Source organism: Formica exsecta, unplaced genomic scaffold, assembly GCF_003651465.1.
Source record: "Formica exsecta isolate Colony F162 unplaced genomic scaffold, ASM365146v1 scaffold308, whole genome shotgun sequence".
Taxonomy (NCBI): Eukaryota; Metazoa; Arthropoda; class Insecta; order Hymenoptera; family Formicidae; genus Formica; species Formica exsecta.
Window position 1 is genome coordinate 1,511,153 of NW_021850337.1, and position 20,365 is coordinate 1,531,517.

General features: G+C 32.5%; 6 protein-coding genes across 9 annotated transcripts in view; 3 read left to right on the top strand and 3 right to left on the bottom strand.

The window, feature by feature from the left end:
- Positions 1-4,409, top strand: part of LOC115237719 (E3 ubiquitin-protein ligase RNF123-like) — an 8,189-nt gene extending 3,780 nt beyond the window's left edge. Inside the window, exons 4-11 of the mRNA XM_029810953.1 lie at positions 1-344; positions 659-795; positions 920-1,023; positions 1,371-2,596; positions 2,797-3,125; positions 3,192-3,357; positions 3,449-3,595; positions 3,720-4,409. The exon at positions 1-344 is cut by the window's left edge and continues 6 nt beyond it. Of these exons, the coding sequence (XP_029666813.1) occupies positions 1-344; positions 659-795; positions 920-1,023; positions 1,371-2,596; positions 2,797-3,125; positions 3,192-3,357; positions 3,449-3,595; positions 3,720-4,039 (2,773 nt within the window). The 3' untranslated portion in view covers positions 4,040-4,409. The remainder of the gene's footprint in view (positions 345-658; positions 796-919; positions 1,024-1,370; positions 2,597-2,796; positions 3,126-3,191; positions 3,358-3,448; positions 3,596-3,719) is intronic.
- On the bottom strand, positions 4,221-6,628 carry LOC115237714 (putative sodium-coupled neutral amino acid transporter 7). The gene is made up of 4 exons (XM_029810944.1): positions 6,469-6,628; positions 5,836-6,196; positions 5,497-5,746; positions 4,221-5,289 (listed from the first exon to the last, which is right to left on the bottom strand). Exons 1-4 carry the CDS (start codon positions 6,569-6,571, stop codon positions 4,633-4,635), a joined length of 1,371 nt encoding a protein of 456 aa, XP_029666804.1. The 5' UTR covers positions 6,572-6,628; the 3' UTR covers positions 4,221-4,632.
- LOC115237718 (bolA-like protein 3) lies at positions 6,492-8,487 on the top strand. Of its 2 annotated transcripts, none has more exons than XM_029810952.1 (4): positions 6,492-6,874; positions 7,505-7,631; positions 7,742-7,830; positions 7,913-8,487. In XM_029810952.1, exons 1-4 carry the CDS (start codon positions 6,833-6,835, stop codon positions 7,976-7,978), a joined length of 324 nt encoding a protein of 107 aa, XP_029666812.1. In that variant the 5' UTR covers positions 6,492-6,832; the 3' UTR covers positions 7,979-8,487. The 2 variants fall into 2 exon arrangements, with proteins under 2 accessions (XP_029666812.1, XP_029666811.1); XM_029810951.1 differs by having other exon boundaries at positions 6,644-6,874; positions 7,444-7,631.
- Positions 8,488-8,800: 313 nt separating this feature from the next.
- LOC115237717 (ubiquinone biosynthesis O-methyltransferase, mitochondrial) lies at positions 8,801-11,217 on the top strand. 2 transcript variants are annotated; one of them, XM_029810950.1, is made up of 5 exons: positions 8,801-9,099; positions 9,953-10,439; positions 10,541-10,721; positions 10,875-11,014; positions 11,133-11,217. In XM_029810950.1, exons 1-4 carry the CDS (start codon positions 9,029-9,031, stop codon positions 11,000-11,002), a joined length of 867 nt encoding a protein of 288 aa, XP_029666810.1. In that variant the 5' UTR covers positions 8,801-9,028; the 3' UTR covers positions 11,003-11,014; positions 11,133-11,217. The 2 variants fall into 2 exon arrangements, with proteins under 2 accessions (XP_029666810.1, XP_029666809.1); XM_029810949.1 differs by lacking the exon at positions 11,133-11,217 and having other exon boundaries at positions 10,875-11,041.
- On the bottom strand, positions 11,213-14,691 carry LOC115237716 (lysosomal aspartic protease-like). Its single transcript, XM_029810948.1, has 8 exons — positions 14,421-14,691; positions 13,187-13,431; positions 12,729-12,847; positions 12,383-12,582; positions 12,170-12,292; positions 11,968-12,112; positions 11,746-11,838; positions 11,213-11,667 (listed from the first exon to the last, which is right to left on the bottom strand). The coding sequence occupies exons 1-8, from the start codon at positions 14,480-14,482 to the stop codon at positions 11,509-11,511; spliced, it is 1,146 nt and encodes a 381-aa protein (XP_029666808.1). The 5' UTR covers positions 14,483-14,691; the 3' UTR covers positions 11,213-11,508.
- A 1,674-nt stretch (positions 14,692-16,365) lies between these two features.
- Positions 16,366-19,641, bottom strand: LOC115237715 (lysosomal aspartic protease-like). 2 transcript variants are annotated; one of them, XM_029810947.1, is made up of 8 exons: positions 19,295-19,641; positions 18,633-18,883; positions 17,911-18,032; positions 17,580-17,779; positions 17,352-17,480; positions 17,124-17,289; positions 16,900-16,992; positions 16,366-16,816 (listed from the first exon to the last, which is right to left on the bottom strand). In XM_029810947.1, exons 1-8 carry the CDS (start codon positions 19,354-19,356, stop codon positions 16,667-16,669), a joined length of 1,173 nt encoding a protein of 390 aa, XP_029666807.1. In that variant the 5' UTR covers positions 19,357-19,641; the 3' UTR covers positions 16,366-16,666. The 2 variants fall into 2 exon arrangements, with proteins under 2 accessions (XP_029666807.1, XP_029666806.1); XM_029810946.1 differs by having other exon boundaries at positions 17,352-17,498.
- Between the last annotated feature and the right edge of the window lie 724 nt (positions 19,642-20,365).

The following is a 20,365-nucleotide window of genomic DNA, read 5'->3' on the forward strand; positions in this document are numbered from 1 at the left end:
GGAGGAGCACGAGATTAAGATGTGCCTGGAAAGCACGGTACTTCATTTACTGTCCGCTTTCCGACACGTTTCTCTGCTGCTTGAATATCCAGACCAGTGCAAGAGTCTGTTGCTGCTGACGAGGATCTGTCAGCACACCGTTACGCGACAACATTTGCTGCAGTACGTGCTGTTCGATCGCGTGCGTTTCGCTAATTTCGTGCACGTGAAACCACTGGATGAAGGTGGACTCACGGACGTGGTGGAGAAGGTCTGGTGGGAGACGAATCCCTTAGATCCATCGATTGAGATGAACAAAACCAATTACTTATACGCCTGTGAGCGTATCAAAGCTGCCATATCCGGTATGATTAAATGAAACATTTTGAAACATTTAAAACATGTATTTGCAAATCATATCTTTTTTTTATTTATGCGATTGAATCTCTTTAATTTATTTTAGAGAGAAAAAGTTTTATTTATTATTTTTAATAGAAGAGCAATAATTAAAAATTAAATGGAATTTATGTATATACATATTCATGTCAATGCTATCAAATGTTTTTTTTAGTATTTTCTGAAAAAATGAATATTTTGAAGCAATGTTTTTTAAGATTATTAACGCGATTATATCATTTTTACAAACGCAATAATATAATGTTGTACTTTCTTTGCATAGAGGTAGAAGCGTTACAAGTCGAATTACTAGTCACTCTGTTAAATAATAGTGACGGAACGGCTAAGAGGCCAGCGTCAAGGACTATATTTTTAAGGAAGTTCAAACGCTTCGTTCAGGAGAACTTGATATCCAGTCGTGTAAGTACATAATGTGCGTGTCACATGCGATACGGAGAGTGGTACTCTCTTATATGCGCGAATTGTCCGCGTAATTATCAAACATTCAGTCAGCAAACCTGCAGACGTTTTAACAATTCTGCAGACACCCTTGCCGATCACATTATGTTGCTTTCACCGACTTCTGGTTGCATTCAGAATTTTATGGGACACTGAAATTGGAACAAGCCCAGTCTATATACCCTGCAGGTGATAAGGCATTACTACAAGAATTGTCAGACACGTACTTGCAAAAGGATTCAACTCTCTACTTTAGTAACGTAGACACTTTCAATTCATTGTGTGTCTTATATACATAAAATTTTTATAACTTTAAAATATTTAAAGTTAACGCTTGAACGCTTGCATTGCTGTTTTTATTTTTCGCGTGTATCTGCACAACAATATATTTGGGACTAGATATCTTTTTCTTTTTTTTATTTTTTCTTGAATATATATAAGCACTTGCTTCATCATATATATACATTATTCTCAAGTATTATTGAGCGACGTTTGATTTACGTAATAGCAAATTCCTTATAAATTGGAATGGGCAGGGCGTTCTACGATGCATCGATCAATTACTCTGGAATCGACAGACTTGGCGGCGTAATAACCTACTTAAACAAGACATTCAAGAACGAATTGCTACGCCTCCTAGGTCCGGATCATGAGGTAATCCTTGCTATGGAACAACAGCAGCAACAGCAACAGAGTGCTACGACGACAACGACTATGCACGACGCGTCGAATAACGCGTATGCCGCCGCTGTAGTCGCCAGCGGTATGAGACCGCTGGCCGATTTGCCTGTGGCCATACCGGCGGCTGTTTTTCCGCGCCTAATTAGCATCAATCCGCCGACGGCGGGTAACCAAGGTAGTTCAATGATACTGGAAAGATTCGGATTCTTCACACATACGAGAGAAGACAGGACTCCAATACGTCACGGTCCTGCAGATCCGGCGACCTCGTTGATGGAACTGTTAGACGGTATTATCTTGTTCTATCATGTAGCGGCGAAGAAGCAGTTGGCCAAGGTGGCCAGTCTGCGCGACAGTATGTCCGCATATGTTAACGCGATCGCCGACATCAAGGCGAGACTCGAGTACGTTGAGCGAGAGATGGTTACGCGGCCGAAAGATCTCGAAGCAGAAGCGATTCAAAGAGAACTGCTCCGTACGACAGATATATTCAACAAGAAACTATCGGAGCAAGCGAGACACATGGCGTGGATCAGGGCCGCCGTGTACTCGGCGGAAAAGCAAGCGCAATTGGCCTGGCTGCTGAAAGTAGTCACATTGACCCTGCAGACTGCCAGTCAACAGGGATGCACGTTCAGTTTCGTGCCCGATTTTTATCTGGAGACACTCTCCGATCTGTGCGTCAGTCTGCGCGCTCATGTGCATCCCACCGCGCCGATCGAGAACATCTCGGATTATCGGGAGATGTTGCGCAACGCCGCCGAATTCCTGTGCGATCATTTCCTCGATCCGCGCATAGTACATGCCAACTCCAAAGACGTACTGATACTCACGCTCGCGGGCTTCGTGTCGAATCCATTGACGTTGGAGGCGTTGGAAAACGTACCGCGCGAAAGCAGGATAAAGGTCATCACGAATCTGCTTAAGCCTTACGAAAATAGAGCGTGGGCGCAGTCCAACTGGGTTTTGGTCAGATTCTGGCAGGGCAACGGCTTCGCTTTCCGATACGACAAGAGTCCGCATCTTTCGAAGAAGGTTGGCCCGAAACTGTTGCAGCAGAAATCTATCTCTCAGCCAATAAGTATGTTATTTTCTTTTTTTCTTTAATAAAGAGTATTATTCGTATTTTATTATTGTAAAACTAAAATGTGACAAATTTATATCAATTTGCAAAATACCAGGCAACGGAAACATCTCAAGGAGACAAAGTCTTTTAGATTTTTGTAAAAACCAAGATTTTATTTTAATTTCACGCGATAGTATCTTCAAGATTTATTTCAGAACCGTGTCCATCGGCGGTGTACCAAGCACACGTGAGAGATGTATTGTTAGGAAATTCTCAAGCGACTACGCAATTCTTGAATTCGCTATTGAATCAGTTAAATTGGGCATTTTCCGAATTTATTGGCATGGTGCAAGAGATTCACAATGTGTCATCGAGACCGGAGCGAGTGTTTATCGAGTCGAGGCAATTGAAGATCTGCGCCACTTGCTTCGATCTGGCAATCTCGTTGCTTCGAGTGTTGGAGATGATCTCTACGGTGGCTCCGGGCGTTTTTAGCGATCCCACGCAGTCTTCCAGCGAGACTTTACTGGCCAGATTATGTCAAGTAAGTGAGTGATATTATCTAGTAAATGATTGTGCTCCAATTGCTACGACTGCATCGTGATTTCAGTTACTCTGTCAAGTGTTGAACAGAATGAGCTCGCAGACGAGTTGTTTTCAGCATGTGGTGCTTTTGGAGATACCGGATCTAGAATCTGTAGATCATTTTCCTATATTAGCTGCCGTTATCGGTATTCTGCTGGCTCTTCTCGAAAAAGAAATGAACGATTTTGCAGGCAAGTATTAAAATTCGTAAAAAAAATTTTTGGAAGCACTTCATCTGTATATATAGAAAGGGTCTTAATAATTGTATTTTCCCTTAATCAGAGAAACCGACGATTGAAGTGCCTAGAATTACGCGAAGCTTATTGACAGAGCCGAGCTTCCAGATCAGTTCTCTATATTTTGTTTTGGGCGACACAAAGTTGAAAAATACAACGACGAAAAATGTAAAGCCATTCTCATTACTAAATTGTAAGTATCTTGAGTAATACTTTTTAATGTAAATATAGTACTAATTGTAAATGTACTCACATTTCTTCAACATTCATTTTATCTTAATATTTTTAATTAATCATATTTCGTTTTTTCTTCATAGATCAGGAAGATGTGACGGCGGAAGAAATTGGCCGAGTAACGAAGATGATAAAGTATCTCGATACCTGCCGCACGCTTTTACCCGATACCAAATTCATAAGCGACGACGATGACACTTGCACAATTTGCTACGCGTTTCCAATCGCCGCTACGTTTAAACCGTGCAATCATCAAACATGTCGTACCTGCATAGATCGTCATCTACTCAATACGAGAGAGTGTTTCTTCTGTAAAGCGACCATAGATAAAGTCGAAGATCTAAGCGGGAACACGTTGCACGATTTTATCAGTCAATTTGCAATATCGAGAGCGACTTCTTGATCCAGTGATAAAGGTCACCCCGCAAAGGTTGCATATACTGTATTAAAGAATCCTTTAATCCTCGCAATATATATATATACTCGTCGCGTTGAGCATTCATAAAACTATCGTATAATTTTCATCGTAATAAGGAATTCTTCTGTAAAAATTAGGATAAAGTGAACGGCACAGAGAGATTATATAAAGTATCAAGAATTCTTTATTCATATATATTCACAAGTATAACATATGCATCTACTATATATTGAGCAAATTTTGGCAATGGAAGATATCAAAGGTATAAAAAAATATCGACTTTGTGCAAAGAAGTTGCGCACATAAGCGAGTTCATAGATAAAAAAAAACTTATTAATAAAAATTATATATACATCAGTCTTTTTCTTATCTATCTGAACAAAAGATAAAAAAAAAATATGGCACAATTACAAATCGGCTTTCCCAATTGTGTTTCCCATCAGCATTTCGATTCCACATATATGATCTGTAGACAACATAACAGTTGAGACAGATCGTCATTAATGATAATAAATCTAATCTTCCATACAGATTACGCAATATATGATGTGTATTTTGAGCAACAGTAAACATAATATTTATACGCATAGACTTTCTTTGAACTGTCTGAAACCGGTGACCAATGGCGGCGAATTAGACGGCGTTTTATAGAGATCCTGAAGAGTCTCCAGAAATACGACGCCGCAGACGAAGGCGCCGAGCGCGGTCAAGAAAATCGCGAAGACGATCAATAGGCGGTTTTTGTTCAAGTACAATTCCAGGTCCCTGAGAAGTACGTTTTGCAGGAGGCAGATGCCTGGCAGCATGAAGATGAACATTGCGGACAATGCTCCTAGTAAGTTGATGACCGGCGAGATATCCGGCACAAGAATAGCGATGACCAATGATGAGATAAACCAGATCAACGTAACAATCACACGAACCCCAATTCGATCGAGATTAACATTAAAGATACCGAGAAGCGCGTCTCGTCCGCAGTACAGGACGATGGGATAAGTGGTAAAATTCTTGACGGCGACCGCGATTATCGCCACGGTCAGCACGACACTCTTTTCGGTGTAGCCTTGTAGGATATCGCTCGGTACCTTGCCGCTGCCGAATGTGAGGTAGCCGAAATAACCGACGATGCTGTACGCACCAAAACAGATCAGCATGCTGATCACGACGCATAGCGTGAACTTGCTCAGACGACGGTCCTTCATGCAGGCATAAGTTGGTATTGCGGTCATGTGGCTCTGTATTAAATATGTATATAAATATGCTAAGATTTGTAGATATATCATTTTAAGTAATAATTTTTAATGGTATATCTTTTATATAAATAATATAAAAGTTTTGATAAGACTTATGTATTAAGATAATATACGAAAAAATTAACGAGGAACATTAAGAAAAGAAAAAAAAAGGGAGAATATAAAATAATAGATTAAAAACTCAAATACCTGATAAGCAAAGCAAATGATGGGTATTATCTGTAAAATTTCGTATCCATTGTCTGGCCAAATTTTTATAGATGGTACAGTGTCAGTCTGTTGTGTGATGCTTTTATAAATTATTAAGCATACAACATATATCATGGTTATACATCCAATAGAGCTTGTGTATCTCAAAACGTCCAGTCTTTTAAAAAAACATAAAGGCAATATGAATATACTGCAGGATAAAGCTGTCACAAATGGTCTGGATAAGTACCTGTAATATTTTAAATAGTCTTTCTACGACTTGAAGAAATTTTACAGATATTGTATCTTTTTCTTTTTTTTATTATGTGCGATAGTTACCAAGTATGACAATAATCGAGACCGTAATATGTAGCGAAGACTCTATCAAATTGATCGCCAACTATTATTAGAAACGTTAAGCAGCAACCAAAGCTGTAAACAGCTATGCAAATTCCGCAGAAAATAAGAGATTTATATCCGCATAATGCAGCAAATGTGTCTTGCATAGTATTGCTGCCTGTGCTGTCGCTGCAACTGGCTAATATTATCAGTGTAGCTGTGATAAACACAAGAAAACCAAATTGCGCCAGGACAGAAGTTCCTACTCCACCGGCCTTATCAAAGGCCTGTGGAAAATTTAATAAACCAGCGCCCAATGTAGTATTCACAATTAAAAAGATTGTTCCCAAAATACCAGCACCTGAGATAGGAAAATAACCTTGAAGAAATCTGCTTTATCTCAGTATTAGCTCTTCCATATCCTACCGTGATATTAACATTCTTTATATTATTGTAGTTTAAAAGTTTAAATAATCCAACAGAGACAGAGAGATAATGTTAGTTTAGTTTATTCAATTTTAATTTATTTTACTAATTAAAGGCGATCATATGCAATCACTTATAGATTTTAATATTAACGGGGACGGACAGATTGAGATAATACTTTATACCTATTATATATCGTCATATTACCTCTTCGAATTTCATTATTACGCGCAGCTGAAGGACTCGGTGCAGTCGACAAAAACAAATCATTGTTGCTCAGCCACTCGGAGTCGCCCGTTAGATAATCCATGTTGGATTAGACACGATCACTGAAAGACTCTAGCGAGGTTTCAGCTTTGTTCCCCGTGACGAATACTCCTTCCGGTACACAAAGTTCATATATTACATCCGCGTGTGCGCGGATGGAGTGAAATGGAGATTAGGCTCGAGTTTGCCGGCGACACTCCGTCGATTTCTTCGAGTATTCTCGACAGAAAAATATTCATCGCCGACGATATCTCGAGAAGGAAAGGTAAACACGCGACGTGAAACGACCGCGTCTCATACGGCTATGTTTCAACGTGCATTTACGTCAAGCTTTCGCGGTATATCAGTAAGTTGACTGCACGTGTATAATATATTATGTATCACCTCTGTATATTTTAAATCCTATCGCCTTAACTACATTTTATTTCAATTTTCTTTGTTCCTCTGATTATGTACTTAATATTGATTGTGAAAAGTATATATAATGCAACTGGATAAAACAGACTTCAGGTTATTAATAAATGCTGCATTTTCTGCATTTAATAAAAAATAATTCTAGATTGTGAGCATAGTACACAAAAGACAGATCAAAAAATAATATTTGTAATTACATATTTATTAATAATATAATTATATATATTATTTAAAAATTATTACTTATTGATATCTTGTATTTCAACTACATTTAATTATATTTTTATGTAATTAGATAATTACTTAGTTTCTTTATTTATTAAAATATTAATATATAATTACTTTATTATAAATTTAATTCATAGAAAATGTAAGAAAGTCTCTAGCTAAAAGATAAGCAAAAGATAATGTGCAATTTTTCAAAGTTTGATGAAGTTAACAAATCCTTTGCTCAAATCCAATTCTCCCTATCCCTTTTGAGCAATGTTTTGCATACTATAGATAAGCGATGAGACTTGGGAAGACCACAATAAGAAAGATGAATAAAACCAAACTGTTGCAGTTACTCTCTCGGCTATGGAACGGACCTAATGGCGTACTTGCAGGTAAACAGGCCGAGCAAAAAATGATATCTATCCTGAGAAACAGGTTTCCTCAAGCCCAACTGATTGAGGTTACCGATGTGTCAGGTAAACATTTCATACTTAGTGTAATATTCTTTTAAACACAATTTTTTTTTTAAAGAGAGAGATATAACAAGAAATTCACTTTAATTAATATAATTATAATTGTATTCTAGGAGGATGCGGTGCTATGTTTGACATAAATGTGGTTGCTCCAGAATTCAAAGGACTCAATACTGTGAAGCAGCATCGAATTATTAATGAGGTGGTTCTTTCTAAGAGAAAACTATAATAACATCAATGGAAATACAATATTATAAATCACTTTATTTGATGAATGCTTACAGATACTTAAAGAAGAAATTAAAGATATGCATGGTCTTCGAATACGTACGAGTATTCCACAATCGTAAATTTTGCTATAGATGACTGTGTTGTTATATTAGTTTCATAAGAACAATATTTAATATCAATTTTTAGCTCGAAACTGTACAAAACCTAAAGATCCACATTATGTACATTTTTATGTAAAATGTAAATTTTAAGAAAGTGCTACAAGAAAAGAAATAATAGAGATCTTTGGAATGTCTTTTGTTTTTTTTATTAAATGTGCGTGATTTATTTATATCGAAATTAAGCAATTTAATCACGAAAAATATTAAAAAGATAATTTAAACACATAATGAGAAATAATAGGATTCCTACTGTTATTATTATTAAAAATTTGTAAAATGCATTATTGCAATATCTGTTATGTAGTATTTTTATTATTGAGTGTTACATAATTATTATTATATATATCGCCTATATAAAATACAAAGGAAGATAACTACACAATTGAGAAAATGCATCACAAATGAGAGCATTATAAATATGAAAAAAAAATTGTGTCAATTACAAAATAATCAAGATATAATATAATTAAAATATAAAAGGAAAATTGCAGTTTTTGTTAATTAATTATGTTTTTATTTATTTATATATTAGGTCTACTGGAAAGTTCTGTCCGTTTCTATCACAACAAGTCTCGACAGTCTCGACACGTAAGCACATGTTTGAATACAAATTGCCCTCACGCTGGCAAGAAATCATTAATAAGAATGGCAATTACATTATTTAATAAAGTTTATTGACGGTAATAAAAATTTGTATTTTGTTTTATTCCAAAAACGGACAGAACTTTCCGGTAGACCTGATATTTTAATAACATCGTAAAGTAGATGTGTTATGTAATTCCAAGCAGCTGTAAGATGGATGTAGAGGCGCCAGTGTATGACGCGCAATCATCGGCACCCGGCTCCCGGCTGACCCGGCACCGTGGGCATATGTCATGCGTCGAAACATTTTATACGACAATAAGATATAGGACAGGATTGCTGCGTAATTTGCGGATGCAAATCATATCACTGTTATATCGGCAATCAAAGGAAGAATAGCAGAGGAATTGTGAACGAGTACCAAAAATGAAAGCCTTGAAAATTTGTAGATATTTCAATGGACCATTGATCAATTTTCAACATTCATTCTCCAACAAGTATATCTAATTTTATCTTATTATTATTTAATTGTGTTATTCATCGTAACAGGCTATTTTATCTTGTGATTTTTGTGTAAATTCGTTTCTTTTGTTTATTTTTTATTTTTGCTTCCTCATAGAGGAAGTTTTGTTTTCGTGAAAAATTTTGTTTTCTCTTTTCTATGCCAATGTATTTAGGATGTTCTAATCTAAAACGCCGAAAAATCATATTTTTAGAAAATGTCCGTATGTGTGTATGTGCGCCAAAAGGGCGGTTGCTTTAACTTTCGCAAATTTTGAGATATCAAGCTAAACTTTTTTACATGAATAAAGTATTATTAAAGGATGGTTGATATTGAATTTGATGAGGATTGGTGAAAGAGTTCATTTCTTATGAAATTTTGAATTTTTCAATAAATGTCTGCACACTCTAATTTTTGCAAATTTTTGAGATATCATACTAAATTGTTTTACATGAATAGAATATCATTAAAGGATGGTTGGTATTGAATTTGACTAGAAATGGTGAAGGGGTTCATTTTTTATAAAATTTTGAATTTTTTGAAAGATGTTTGTACATGCTCTAATTTTCGTAAATTTTGAGATATCGGATTCATTTCCTGTTTTCTTCTCTCAAGTTTCTCTATAAGGAATCCAAAATTGAAAAACTCACTTGCGTTAAGAAGTTTAAGCTTTATAAGTGAAATAAAATGATGAGGAAGCAATGTGCAAGTTTTAATTTGCACAATTTTCATCTTGTTAAAACATTAATTGGTTATTAACCTTGTTTTTTTTTATTAGTTATGTAAATTTTTGAAAAAAAATACTTATTTATAGTTTATAGAAGGTTGATATTTGACTTGTTTTACAGATTGTTTGAAGGTAGAAAGATTGATAGAATAGACAGAGCAATATCGACAGTGGATCCTAAAGATATTAAACATCATTCTAATTTAAAAAATAATTGGTGGGATGAAAACAGTCCAGTAAAGGCTCTTCATGTATTCAATCCGCTCAGAGCGCAGTTTGTAAGAGATGGTTTGGCCAATGCTGGATTTAAATTACAAAATCCAGCTCTTCCGTTGGAAGGAGTCAAGATTGCAGATATTGGCTGTGGCGGAGGTATATTGACTGAATGTTTAGCAAGAATAGGAGCACATGTAACTGGACTAGATGCATCAACAGAATTGATAGATATTGCCAAAGAGCATATAAAATTGGATCCTATTACATTGGAAAGAGTAAATTATATTCAAACAAGTATAGAAGAGTTTTCCCCCCAAAATGAGAAATTGTATGATGTTGTTGTAGCTTCTGAGGTCTTAGAACATGTAGAAAATCCAGAAATATTTTTAAAGGTAAACTGTGATAAAAACTACAAGAATCACAATACACATTACAAATATTACAAGAATCATTATAAATATGAATGAGTCACTTTAATAAAAATTTTTTACAGGAATGTGTGAGAATTCTGAAACCTGGTGGATCAATTTTTGTAACGACAATAAACAAAACTGTAACGTCTTTGCTCGGTGCTATTATAATAGCAGAATATATCCTTAATTGGATACCACGTGGTACTCACGAATGGAATAAGTTTATTGCTCCACATGAAGTACAATGTATATTGGATAACTGTAAGTTTCATGTTATCTATATATGAAGAAGGAGTTATCAAAAAGCATTTTGTGTTATCATGTTCATATAATTATAACAAGTTTATAATAATTCATGCAAATATTACATTTTATAAGAAGCTTTCATTATTATTGTGTTATTATGTTTAATAGGTGGCTGCAAAACTGAATTAATTCATGGAATAAAATTTAATCCACTAACATATCAATGGTCTTGGTCATCATTTGCGCCTATTCATTATGGACTTCATGCAGTCAAGCAAAAGGAAACTAGAATATGATGATAGTCCTTGGTAAATTTTTTTTTATAAAATGCAAAATTGATACATTTTTATATATTGTTTATAACATATATTGTAATCTTAATTGATATATCATATAATGTTTCATTATGTTTTATTTATATTATAGAAATATAAGAAACTTTGGAGAAAATGATATTTGAATAAAATGGAGAAGGATTAATATATAAAATCAATATATAAGATATATAAAAGGAATATATATTTTTTATTTTTTATTCAGACAATATATAGCTTATAATAATATCATATTATATGTTGATATATTAAATTATTGGAAGATATTGCATACATCTTCGTTTTTAATTTAAAAAAATATCACATCCGCATATAACAATGTACTACATGGATAATTATAAGTAAAAATTGCAAGACAATAAGCATCAAATGCTATTTAAAAGAAAAACAGAATTTTACTTAATTATTTGCGATGGTAAATTAGATCTAAGGTGTAATGGTAACTTTAAGAAAAGGCAAACGACGATTTATTTTGCTGGGGCGAATCCCACTCGATCGTTGTCCAAATCGAATTCGGTGTAATAACGGCCGATAAATACATCGCCCAAGATCCATTGCAGTTCATGCGATCCAAGATCAAAACCCATGAAACCGCTGATACAGATCGTGGTGCCAAATTGTTTGATCTGCAAAGAATTAAATATATAGTTTGAGATTTTCTATTTTTAAATAATTCAAACTGAATTATGATTTATGATACTCACCTGAAGAACGTAATCCTCACCAGAGAGACTGAATGTCTTACCACCCAGAACAATATCGATTGTAGGCAACTGAGGAATCTGATTGCAATTCACCTTTGAACAAAGACATCAAATTAGTAATTAAAAAAAAAAAAAAAAAAAAATTATATTTCAATAACATTTCACAATCTTTTTTGTGAAATCTGTACCATAGTATGTAGAAGAGTATGATTGTTTACTTACTATTGCCTGTCCACTAATAGAAGTAGCTCCAATTAGCTTGTTAATAACTGCAACGTCTGCTGTTGGTCCAGCTATTAGGGAGGTGCCTGTATCAGCGATAGCTTGGCAACCATTCGGACATAGGGTCTGACCACTTATATTGATCCTACAACGCGATAATATTCATCAATACATGATTAGTATAATTTAAAAAATAATGTACCTATCCAGTGCAAACTGCCAGTATCCTTTGCGAGTAACAGGAACATATGTGAGCTCGCCATCGTAATGAGCAGGATCAGAACCACCTAATAGCATTTCCCCACCTTCCTTGGCTGAAGGATCTCTGTGTTATATATTTTTTTAAATATATATATATTTTTTTATTAAAAACACTTTTAGACATGCACAATGCATATTGTGAGAAGATACTTGCCGATTTAGATAAAAGCTGAAAACGCCTTGTGGTACCAACTTTTGTTTGACCATGTTGTAGAAGACAGGTGTCACTCCATCAACAGCTATCGTAGAATAACCCATGCCCAAGATACCATCAAATTTTGCAGCGACGAATGCATAACCTGGCTCGCTCATCGCTTCTGCGAATGTTTGGTTCTGAACATTGAGACCAGCAACCTACAAAGAAATTGATATTAATGATAAAATATTGCGCGTTTCGTTCCAAGGAGAGTAACAACGTGAATGCTTAAGAAACGTTTATAAACTATTATTGAAGCATTGTATTGAATGTATTGTATTATATTTATTTATCTATGACTTACATTCACTACATCAGTAGATAAATATCCAGATAGACTGCCAGAACCATATTGAATAGCAAATTCAGTACCATTTGGTGTATATGTGCTGGATTTTTTACTATTATATTTATGATGTAACACTGTAAAGAATAGTAAAAGTAAAATCGAGTTAGTAATATTAAGGAGATAGTAAAAATAGATCTTTTTATTAATCTAAATATGCAATTATTAATTGTTTAAATGTTTGAACCATTAGTATATGGATGTATTTGTTGCTTTAACTTGTGAATTATCTTTAGGTGTCAAAGGTTAGCATCTTGAGAGTAAATATGATAAATTATGAGTATGATAAATATGTCTGCAAATTATAGACTGCTTCTGTAATATTTATTCTATCAATGATTTTAATTTTTACAATTGTATCTACCCAGCTTTTTTAAAATAATTTTTTATATAAATATATATATTAAGATACTTACAGCACGCAATGTTAGTAAAATGGCAATTTTTGGACGGTACCCAAAGATTTGAGGAGCCAGTATCAAAAATTACTTTAAAATCCTGCGGTGGAGTTCCGATACTGATAACACCATAATATTGAGCATCCAAATAATTGGACAAAGGTTCTGGTACAGCATTAACTTCAGTCAAACGAATTTGTTGCAGATCAGTGTCAACTTCCTTCAAAACTTTTCTGATAGAATCCATCTTGTGCAATTGAATTCTTGAAGTAACATAAAAGAAATTTTGTTATATGCATATATATATATATATATATATACACGAGGATCGAAAAGTAACTTGGTTCAAAATAACAGACAATGGTTTTAAATTCAAGTTACAAACAAAACAAAACAAAAAAAAAAGAAACAAAAACAACTTTCTTTTCGATCCACCTTCGTATACATTTGTCTAATATATATTTATATCTTTACTAATAGCAGACATCCCCCAAAAAATATGAGTCATGAGAAAGCTATAAAAGTTCACCTTTTGTCTCAGAAAACAACATTATCTTATATATTCACGATAAAAATACAAAAGATAATGTGTGTTTATAAACATAATTATATTATAAATTTTAATTATCTATTGATGAGATTTATCTAATTTACATGATTTATGTTGCATATATATCTGATTAATGGAATATATCATATTTAATTTATAAAAAGTCTTATATGACATAATTTTATAATTTAACAAACTCTGATTTTTAATTAAAGATAAAACCATTGCATGCAATGGTGTACAAGGAGATAACTCAAAATGAGATGACTGTATTTATTGCTAAAAATAGAATACGAATATAGAGAGTGTCAAGTAAATAAATAACAAAGAGCAATTCACTGGTATTTATAGTTTATTTATGCATCAGAAAATAGTTCTCTTTTTTATAATTAGATGTTTTGATCGTGAATCATGATATTTATGCCAATCTTATTTAAAAACACGATGAGATAGGCAAAAATGCAAGCTTCGCGAATTCACAGAAAATCTCATTCATGAACATTTTATCTTTTTACTAATAAAATGCATCATTATAAAGAGATTTTGTTCACAAAAGAAAGATTAGTTATATTTTCGCAGGTTTCGTCTCGATTCTAGAAAAACCAGTGAGACATAAGTGAAGAAGACTGATCTTTATATAATCTCGGTATTTATCAGCTGATATATAACACAAAACAATAATGTATGTGTGTGTATGCTCACCTTTGGATCTCCGCGTCGATTAGCACAAAGAGTGCCGCGGCCGCCACGAAAAATCGAAACATGTTTCCGAATTTTCCTTTAGATCGCGAATTTTTGAACGTCTAATTTCTTTCCGTACCTCGCTTGAATCGGACAAACTGGAAAAAATAACGCGCAAAGGATCACTAATGCTCTTGTCACAGGGTTACAGCGTCACAGCTGTTTATCGACATGCGGCGGCGTTATATATACAGTCACGCGCGCCTGCGCCTGCGCTTGGATAAGGTGGGAGATGGTAATATGACAGACAATGAGCGGAATATTCGAAAACTCCGATGGGTCTCTATTGATCAATTCCAAAAATATCCAGCTCTATATGCACGCGCATTTTCTTAAAATTAGCACAATTTGTGTTTAAATAAATCATTAAATGATTAATGAGGAAAAAAATAATTAGCGCTTCGAAAGAATACTCTGTCTACGTTGATTAGACAACCATGCAACAATGGACTTTACAAATGATGATATTTTACTTGCAAGAAATAGAACTGTAATTGGCAACAAATCCTATTAATATTAGCTAGCTTCGTAACAAAGTCTCGCGTTTTTTAATATACAAATTATGCAAAAATATATATCGGCGATATGCAAACTTTTTATTGTGTGGCGATAAGAAAAGATTTAAGTATTCTTCTTATCGAAACCTGTGCGGATGAATTTTAATAAAACTAATAAGGAAGTACACACAATGAAATATCTTTTTTTTTTGATTTAATGGATTTTTATTCTGGATTTGGAATACAGCTGACCACCGTCATTTAAAAAAATTTTTCTTATTTTATGTTTTTTTTTCTTATTTATGCAAGTAAAAAACAGTCCACTTGTTTTCTTTTATTTATCTTTTTTATTTCCATAAATATCTGCTCTTATTTCATTTACCATTTCATCGAAATATTGTGTGCTTGGTTCCTACTTGGTTTTAAATTAGATGTTTCAAAGTAAATCAATATTTCAAAAATCACGATAGCAAAAAAAAATTGAAAATATATATTGTATTAACAAAAACATAGAAGCGTAAAAAAATCGTTTTATTTTATTTTTATAAAATTTGTTTTAAAGAGAAGATCTCTTAACATATATTAATTTTAAATAAATCCGTAAAAAAATGTTCAGTGATAAATATCGCTGAAAAGTCAAATCTATTCGATCAATTACTCTGAAATCGACAGATTTAGCAGCGTAATAAACCCACTTAAATATGACATTCAAGAACAATTTGCTATATTTCCTAGGTCCGGATCATGAGATAATCCTTGTTATTAAACAGTAACAGAGAATGCTGTGACGCCAACGACACACAAGGCGTCAAATACTGAGTATACAATCATCCATTGTCACTGATATTGTGACGATTATGAGTATCTTGTAATCATAAATTTTGTTATGGGGACAACTGTGGTGTTATATTAATTTCATAAGAACATTTAATAGTGATTTTTATTTCGAAACTGTACGAAATTCAAAGATATACATTATATATATTACTATCGTGTAAAATATAAATCTTGTGAGAAAGAATTACAAAAAGAAATTTTATAAAAGAGATAATAGATATCTTCCGAATATTTTATTCCTTTTTATTAAGAAAGCGTGATTTATTTATATCAAAATAAGATAGTTTAATAACAAGAAATATTATGAGGAAAAAATAATTTAACCATATTAAAAAACTACAGGATTACTATTGTTGTTACTATTAATAGAGAATAATTTATAAGACATATTACATTACATTCTCTGTTATAATATTAATTTAATGACTGTGAACTGTTGCATAATTATTATTAGATAAATAGGGAGAAAAAATAAGATATATATATTGAAAGAAAATAATATACACTTAAAAATAAAAGTAAGAAGGGCTAATATATAAATTTATATATGGGGTATATAAAAAGAAAATATATTTTATTTTAATAGATTTATTTAAATTTAAACAATATACGTTTTAATACGGTATTATATACTGAAAGATATATCTCAGATTACTGATGGAAGATATCGCATACATCTTCGTTTTAATTTTCGAAAACATTATATATATCCGCTTATAACGATAAATCGCATAGATAATATTATAAATAAAAATTACACGAGACAGTAAGCATGAAATGTTATTTAAAAAAAAATATTTTAGTTTATTCGCGCAAAATTATCATTTACGTCTACTAACAGCTCTAATGGTAACTTCCAGAGAAGACAATCATTTATTTTGCAGGGGCAAATCCCACTCGATTTTTTCCCAGATCAAACACTGTGTAATAACGGCGAATAAATACATCGCCCAGAGTCCATATCGGTGAATTAGATCCCAAGAAACCGCTCAAACATATCGTGGTGCCGTCCTGAGCTGGCTTCTACGAAGAATTAAGTACATAGAATGTGAGCTTTTTAATCTTAAATAATTCAAACCGAGGATAACGAATCATACGATACTCACCTTAAGAATGTAATCCTTACCGGTAAGGGAGAATCTGTTACCATGCGAAATAAAACGAATTACAGGCAATTTATGAATATTATTGCAGTTCACCTTTAAAAAAAGATAATATCAAATTAGTGTAATCAATAATATAACACATATATTTATTTATACTTTAGTAACATTTTATAATTTTTCTATAAAAGATTGTGCCATTATAAAAGGTATAATTATCTACTTACTATTGGGTCTCCATTACTATCAAGTTTAGCTCCAATATGGCTATTAATAATGTCGATTTCCGATGTTGGTCCAATTATTAGTGAGGTACCTGTACTAACGAGAGCTTCGCAGCCATGTGCGCACACGGATTGACCTGGTTTGTTTGTAGTTCTAAGTATTCTGATCCTACAGCGCGATAACGTTAACAGTTTGTTGGAACATAACAAGTAATTAAGAAAAAGACGTACCTTTGCATAGTAATTTGCCAGTATCCTTTACGTTTACAACTAACAGGAATATATGTGAGACTGCCACTGTAATAAGCGCGATCGAAACCACCCAATATCAATTCACCACCTGCCTTGGCTGAAGAATTTCTGCATAGATCGTTTTTTCTATACTTTAATATATACATGTTTTTTATTTAAATCCTTTTTTTGAGAGACATGCGCTGCGTTTGGAAAGAAGATACGAACCGACTCAAATAGAAGCTAAAAACAGGTTGTGATACTAGCTTTTGTTGGAGCATATTGTAGAAAACAGGCGTCACTCCATCGATGGATGTCGTGTCATAGCCCATACCCAAGATACCGTCAAACTTTGCAACAACGAATATTATGCCTGACTCGTCAATCGCTTGCGCAAATATTTGATTTTGAACATTGAGACCGGCAACCTATAATAAAATTGATATTAAAATAATAAAATGTCTCTGAGCACGAGAATAACAATATAATTGTTTAAGAAATATATCAACTATGATTATAGTTGTAATTGAATTGGATTGTTTGTTTAATGATGACTCACATTCACTACATCAGTAGATAAGAATCCAAACACACTGCTATTAAAGCCATACTCAATAGAGAACAGAGTACCATTCGGTTTGAATGTTTTGGATTTTGTATTATCATATTTATTATGTAATACTGTAAAGAATAGTAAGTAATATCACAAGTTAGTAATATTAAAAAGATTTTAAAAATAGATTTTTTTTATTAATCTAAATAAATAGCAATGCTTGTTTTGAAATATCAGATGTATGTAAATGCATATATATAAATGTTGCTTTAATTATTAAATTATTTTTGTGTATCAAAGTTTATTTTTATCTTGAGAAAGTGAGTGTAATAACTCAGACAGCACAAAGAAGCAAAAAGATATCTTAAAAATGTCTAGAAAACGATAAGACTTTTTTAAGGAAATAATTAAATAAAATTTACTTCAGCGTTGTTTGCTAGACAGACATATATCTTTAACAATAAGCTGCATAGATGGTAGTTTATGAGTAGTAATACATATATGTTATCCAACACGTGGTGATAAATGGTATGTCCATCTAAAGAACGATGATAAGCTTATATGAAATATATATTATATGAAACTTAATAATTCCTCTTTTATTAAAAGATGTAGAAAAAAATAATTCAGGTCTTTTCGACTTATTATTCATGAATAAATATCGCTATATACTTAGCGGATGTGAATCAGTTATTATTGTGTGTATATACTAACTGTAAATTACTTACAGCAAGCAACGTTAGTATCGCTGCACTTATTGGATGGTACCCAAAGATTTGAGGAACCAGTGTCAAATACTACTGTAAAGCTTTGCGGTGGAGTTCCGATACTGATTTGACCATAGTACTCCACGTCTAAATAATTGATCAAATGTTCCGTTGCAATTTTATTTTTTCCGCATGGCCGATTAAATTGTTTCATGTCGGTGCCCATCTTTTTCAAAGTTTTTCGAGCAGAATCCATCTTGTACAATGGAATCCTTGAAATAACATAAAAAATATTTTGTTACAGCAAATATTTTTTAAGAAAAATATGTTATGAGGAAGCTATACAAATTCAACCGTCGCAGAAATCAACATTATCTTACGTATATACAATATAATTACATCATGCATTTAAACATAATTACATTAGAAATTTTATAATATACTATATAAATCAATGATCTTTTTAGATTATATGGTTTACAGATTGCATATATGTATATTTAAAGTATTATTCAATTTATAGTTTTAAGTTATAAATATATAGTCATTATAACTTAACAAATTCTGATTTGTAATTAAACATTGTATGCAATCTTGATACAATCACGAGAGTAATTAATTTCTATAATTTTAAAATTTATCACTATTTATCGATATACTATAATGCAATATAATATACTGACCTCTGAATCTGCGCGTCGATCAGCGCAAGAAGCGCTGTGACCACTAGAAGAAGACGAAACATGTTTCTGAAATTTTCGGCGACTGAGGCTTCGAATTGTGAAATTTTAAACCTTCAATTTTTTTCTGTCTTACAATCAGACGCACAAAAAAATAAAATACATATAGTATAATCGTTTACTAGCACTTCTCTAACACTGATATATATTGTTGCACAAATCTATGCTTAAAGCGGCAAAAGGAGGAAAGAATTTGGTGATAAGACACATGTGTACGTTTGAAAAGCTTACGATAAGTTTCTATCAATCATTCAAAATTAAAAATATTGTATTCCGCATGTATTTTCCTTAATTATATAACACATACAACGTGTATTTAAATAAATTATTAAATGTGTATGATTAATGAGAAAAAAGCAATTTCCGTTTTGAAAGAATACATTTTTTTACATCAATTAGACAGATAACCAGGCAACAATAAATTTTGCAAATGACATTTTGTTTGCAAAAAGCAATACTGTAATTGGCAACAAGTTTCAATTAGCTACTTTCATAATAAAACATCGCACTATTCAAGATTAAAGCACAATTACATACAAATTATGTGAAAATTTATGTTGATGACATGTAAATTGTTAGTTGCCGATAAAAAAAAAATTAAATTTTTTTTTTTAAATCAAGGCCTGTGTGGATAAATTTTAATAAAACCGAAAATAAAGAACTTTGAATTAGAGATGTGGACGAGGTTTTAAAATAAATCAATGTTTTAAAAATTGATTAAAAGAAAAAATTTACCGATTATATTAAAAAAATATACATATATAGAAGCGTTGATTAATCGTCTTATTCTATTTGTAAGTAAAATTTATTTTTTAATGGAAAATCTTAAATTATATTATTTATTTCGCAATTTATATTTTCTTTTTATTATTTTTATACAGTTTTTTATATCTTATAAATTTTTAGAAAAAAATTCATTAATAAATATAACTGAAAAAGTTTGAACCATTTCGAAGATAACGAAGAGAGGGTTGTATAAGTTCTTATGTTGTTAAATTCAATGTATCTGTACAT